Source organism: Mangifera indica, chromosome 4 (assembly GCF_011075055.1).
Source record: "Mangifera indica cultivar Alphonso chromosome 4, CATAS_Mindica_2.1, whole genome shotgun sequence".
In the NCBI taxonomy this organism is placed as follows: domain Eukaryota; kingdom Viridiplantae; phylum Streptophyta; class Magnoliopsida; order Sapindales; family Anacardiaceae; genus Mangifera; species Mangifera indica.
Genome location: NC_058140.1, coordinates 9,541,179 through 9,546,471, shown reverse-complemented (window position 1 = coordinate 9,546,471; position 5,293 = coordinate 9,541,179). Strand labels below are relative to the sequence as shown.

General features: G+C 32.2%; 1 protein-coding gene across 5 annotated transcripts; it reads left to right on the top strand.

Moving 5' to 3' along the window:
• The first annotated feature begins 296 nt into the window (after positions 1–296).
• LOC123212817 (beta carbonic anhydrase 5, chloroplastic-like) lies at positions 297–3,559 on the top strand. 5 transcript variants are annotated; one of them, XM_044632021.1, is made up of 9 exons: positions 297–629; positions 729–796; positions 1,562–1,720; positions 1,805–1,853; positions 2,024–2,137; positions 2,307–2,360; positions 2,556–2,638; positions 2,749–2,851; positions 3,177–3,559. In XM_044632021.1, the coding sequence occupies exons 1-9, from the start codon at positions 549–551 to the stop codon at positions 3,375–3,377; spliced, it is 912 nt and encodes a 303-aa protein (XP_044487956.1). In that variant the 5' UTR covers positions 297–548; the 3' UTR covers positions 3,378–3,559. The 5 variants fall into 5 exon arrangements, with proteins under 5 accessions (XP_044487956.1, XP_044487955.1, XP_044487954.1 ...); XM_044632020.1 differs by having other exon boundaries at positions 1,559–1,720; XM_044632019.1 differs by having other exon boundaries at positions 298–629; positions 726–796.
• Positions 3,560–5,293: the final 1,734 nt, after the last annotated feature.

The window sequence follows — 5,293 nt, the reverse complement described above, 5'->3', positions numbered from 1 at the left end:
CATCACAATGATAAATACATATATATAATTATATTTAATACAATTTTTTAATAAGCAAATATATGTACCATTTATTTTTTATATTTATTTTATCATTTTTTTAATATACATATTATATATATATATTATATTTATTTTACATATAATTGCTTTCTCTTTTGAGTTTTTTGAAATTTCACTGGTTTGAGTTTGTATTCGCACCAAACCGTGGTGGGAATGATCGTTTTTGGCCTTTTGAAAATTTCCACTTTATTCAATTTCCAAAAATGTCCATCAAATATAAGTAAACCGTCTTTTTAATCAATCGTCTATGTAAAATTTTAGAGATCAGAACGCATAAAAGTTGTTTCATTGATCAATGGCGTGTGTCCATGCTTTGTCAGTGACTCCATGTTGTTGAGTTGGCCACTCACAACACGACACACTTTGTTTTCTCCGTCTTTCTTGGAGACAGGCCAAGTGTTCTTTGATCCAACCAACTCATTTCACAATTGTTTTAAGCATTTCATCAAACACCTCTCTCTCTCCTAAGATCTGTCCCTTCTCCTATGGCAATTGTTGCTTCAACTTCTCTTTCTAAACACCCTTTATTCTCTTCTTCATTTCTCCCCGCATCCACGACCCCTACGGTGAGTTTTTCTTCTTTTCGTGCGCGCGCGCTCGTGTGTGTGTGTGTGTGTGGATATGATTTCTTTCTGGGTTTACTGATTTCTTCTTCTTTGCAGAAGATCTTTAGCTCCAAGCTGAGATTTAGAGAAACTGAGCAGATTCGTTTCAGATTGTCCACTTTTTTCAAGTATGTCTTCGTATTTTTGCTTAATTCTTACATTCATGGATCAGTGATGCTTAATTTTAGAATTGTCTGGTATATTTTTGATTATGTACTGTATTTTTAATTTAATGACTTTTCTGTGTTTTGCTTTTAGATTTGACATTCAATTTTAGTAGATTTCATAAACTATATATATATTTAACATTCAGTTTTAGTGGATTTCATAAACTATATTCAGGTGCATACCACTAGTCATTCTGGTTCATCAGTTTGGTAAATACTACTAATAGTTTGGTTCAAGTGTCCTTCTTAAGTTCTATGTTATATAGAGGCATGTCTTGATATTTTATTCTAATAAACGAGTTTTGATATTTAAAAATATATCTGTTCATTTTGATGAAATTGATATTGAGACAGAAATGAAGCACACGGTAAGTTGTTGCATAACTTGAATGGTAATTTTATCTGTCTGAAGTAGGAGTCACCTTTTTCTTTATATGAGTCGCTCTTCGATTCTGAGCTGCAAATCCATTGGTTAATGTTATCATAAATGGTGGTTCTGTAATGGGTTTTATATCAAAGTAAGCTTTGCTATGGTTTTGTGATTTTCTAATTATAATCAGTGATTTATTTATAGGAGAAGTTGTTCATATAAGACAATGACTTCCTTGCAACCTTCGGAATTGGTCCTAAGAGATAAGAATATCTCCATTTTGGTTTATATTACCACCTGTTACAAATAGCTTTTTTACTAAATTTTTCTAAGGCATATTGTTTTCCTGTTAGAAGCAATCCAGGTTTTCTATTGATGGCTTCAAAAGAACCTGTGGGACTGACTACGGAACTTGGAAGTGACAAAATAGAGACTGCAGTGGGAGTTGAAAATGGATGTGGTATGTTTGATGAAATGAAACATCGGTTTTTAAGTTTCAAAAAGAAGAAATTCATGTAAGCAACAAACTCTGTCCTATGTTGATTTTATCCTTAAAATCAATTAGTTTTCCTTATAACACAGCCTACATTTTGAAACAGGGAAAACTTAGAACATTACCTAAATCTTTCAAATGCTCAAACACCAAAGGTGAGTAATTTTTTTTCTATTTTGGTTTGTTATTTAGCCATTGCTTTTGACACTTGTGTCACTCAAATGCTTGAAAGTTTATAGATGGTTCACTGCACTTTGGTTTAACTTCAGTTTTTTAGCTGAGATCTGGAATAAACAATTTTGTTAACTATCAATTTCTTGGACAGTTTATGGTAATTGCCTGTGCTGACTCTAGAGTTTGCCCCTCATACATCCTTGGATTTCATCCAGGAGAAGCATTTATTGTCCGCAATGTTGCAAATATGGTTCCCCCATGTGAGGTATGTAATACATTTTACCTGATTTATCTTGGAATTTTCTGCTTCACAACAATAAAAGGTTGATGCTACAATGTCAACACTTGACAGAATGACAGTTTATAAGAAAAAGATTGAATGAATTTAACCATGTTACTATTTCTAATCATTTTCAACTCATTTCATTGCATAGAGTGGGCCCTCAGAAACAAATGCTGCATTGGAATTTGCAGTAAATTCTCTTCAAGTAAGTATTTTCTGCCTTTACATTTAAGTGGTGACTTTCTATCTTCAGCATTCATGCAATTGTATTTAGATGGTTAGATTCTGTACTATGGGATCGCTAAATATTGAAACTTAAGGACAACTATCTTGTTATGAAGTCTATTAAATTTTATGCATACATTTCTTTTCCAAAAATGATTAATCACTGTTTGTGCAGGTCGAAAACATTCTAGTCATTGGCCATAGCCGCTGTGGAGGCATTCGGGCCCTTATGAGCATGGAGGATGAAGCAGATTCAAGGTAAAATATATATAGCACCTTTGCAAAAAAGTTTTCTTATAAGCATGTCATATCATTTTTATAGAACTTGGTTTGGATATATTTCTCACTTAGCTAAACTGTGTCTGTAGCTTTATTCAAAATTGGGTTGTTGTGGGGAAGAATGCAAGGTTAAAAACAAAGTCTGCTGCTCATAACCTTAGCTTTGACCATCAGTGTCGACATTGTGAGAAGGTGATCTACTTTCTCCTGAGTTTAGAATTTCCAAGTTCTATGGTTTAGTTTTATCCAACATTATTTTTTGCATTTGTGAAACATGTTTTTGTTTTATAATGAAGCTTGACATTCTTAGTTGTAATGAATTGGTAAACACTCTCTGGTGCTGAGAAAATTACTCTTATGAATCTTACAAAAAAATTTTAACAAAGTTGGGCACAATTGAAAACAGTATATGCATATAAACATGTTTGGTTAGACTAGTCGTTTTTGGCCGCCTTCCTTATTACAGACTCAGATTTTTCCTTATCACGAGCTTAATAAGTTTGTCCTTTTCTTACAGGAGTCTATAAATTGTTCATTGTTAAACCTACTAACTTATTCATGGATTGAAGAAAAAGTGGAGAAAGGCACACTCTCTCTTCATGGTGGCTACTATGACTTCATTGACTGTACCTTTGAGAAATGGACACTGGATTATGAGGGAAGCAATTTAAAGGAAAGCGACAAATTTGCAGTCAGAAGCCAGTCATTTTGGTGCTGAATTTTACTTAAGGAATCTCTATACGGTTGTGTTACTGTGTTAAATTCTGTTGTATGTGCTGTATTTATAAATATCCGAACAAATGAGAAATAATGTTATTCGCTGGAATTCAAGGGAATAACTACCCTACTGCATGTGAGTTAAAGAAGTTGTTCGTTAATGCCATAGTGCAAGTGGTGATATTCCTTGCTCATAGTGTTAGCTGTCTTTGTTCTGATTCAAAAATAAAATTATAGAAATGACAACGACTTATAATCAAGAATGTGGCTTATTGGAAAATTGATTGTTGGTTTTGAGGGCTTTGATGCCATTTATTGGCCGGGAACAATGTGCTTCCCTTCGGAACCCAACAAATAAGAGGATGAACTCAGGGATGGCGATAAGATGGGGCTGAATTTCTCAATGCTTGTTCCCCTTACAAGGATTACATGCGATCTCTATCCGTATCTACGGAGCAAAATTCTCTTCCATCCTTGTCCCCTTTCCGTCTTGTACCCAACTTGTACCTGGCTTGTATGATGGGAAAAACAAGAAAAAGAAAATACTGAAACGTAGTTTTGATTTGAATACGTTGCCTTCGGTGGTCAATTTATGAAGAATTAAGCTCATTTATAAAATACTCATACTCTATAATATATATTACAAGGTGAATAGAATCAACAACAGTTTAACATCCAATATTCATCTGATAGAAAAATATATATATATATATGTATATATATATATATATATATAGAGAGAGAGAGAGAGAGAGAGAGAGAGAGAGCAATCTAGGCTCAAAGAATTTGAAGTGAAATGAAATAAACATTGTAACCATAATCTTAGTCTCCGCAAAAGAACTGAAATTTCACAAAGATTAATTATTTACAACTAAACATCAATGGTTAAAGAACCGATCCACAAAAATGAAAGAGTATTCTTATCCATACATTCATCAGGATTTGACTGTAAACATAAAAGTTAAAATAATTCATTTCCTGATATAGGCCTAGCAAAAGAAAAATTGGGATAGGATCTTGCCAGATCTCCCCCCTTCAAAATGGGGTATGAACGTTTTCTCTCATCCGGCTCAAGTAGTTCTCCCAAATAAGGCTAAACAGAAGTGTTCTCCATTCCAAATTCTAGAAAACCCCAAAACAACTACTTCTTACTAAGCTCGGAGTGAACACCAAACAACAACATTTCATTGATTCATTCTTGAAATTAGATCTAAGCCAATGAACATTAATTTAAGAAAAATTATCGTAAAAGATTAAATTGCTACAATTAAATTAATATAAATATAGCCTATAGTATTTTGATTTCACTTGATTACTTCGTTAACAATCTCACTTTAATTATTCAGATAATGGTTGAACATCTCTAATTTAATTGATATTCTTTTACAAGTCAGAACAAATATATTAATCAAAACTTACTATTTTACTTTCTAATAACAACAATAAACCTCGATTAATTCGTTAAGCTTTATGGGTATTCACTTGAGTCCACACAAGTCAAGTTATAAGACTTCCACTCTAAACTATTTTCTTATGGAGTTTAATGTTTAGGTCTAATTATAAAATTTTCTTTTTAGTGCTTTTTTAAAATTACAAATCAATTGAAGAGTGATCAAGTATTCAAAAACGTTAACATCAACATTAAACTCTTAATATGAATAAAGAAAATCAATTAAAATAATTTCAAATATTCAAAGTAATAAGCTACATTAAAATAACCTAGAAATATAAATTTAATTAATACTAAATGTAACATTAGATATGATCCATCTATGATGGGTTGACTCGATCTATAAGGATTAAAATATATTATTAATTAACTATTGTAGAGAAAATAACTTCACTATCCTTGACGGTTATGAAGGTTAATTGCAGTTGGGATTTCAAAGTTTGAATTCCCAACTGCCTCTCATTTTT

What these genes read in the sequence shown, in the direction of transcription:
- LOC123212817 (XM_044632018.1), top strand. Translation starts at nt 549, where the DNA reads ATGGCAATTGTTGCTTCAACTTCTCTTTCTAAACACCCTTTATTCTCT. An exon ending in TTCAAAAAGAAGAAATTCAT is followed by an intron (nt 1,721 to 1,804) that starts GTAAGCAACAAA and finishes ATTTTGAAACAG; the next exon opens with GGAAAACTTAGAACATTACC. An exon ending in TTGCAGTAAATTCTCTTCAA is followed by an intron (nt 2,361 to 2,555) that starts GTAAGTATTTTC and finishes CTGTTTGTGCAG; the next exon opens with GTCGAAAACATTCTAGTCAT.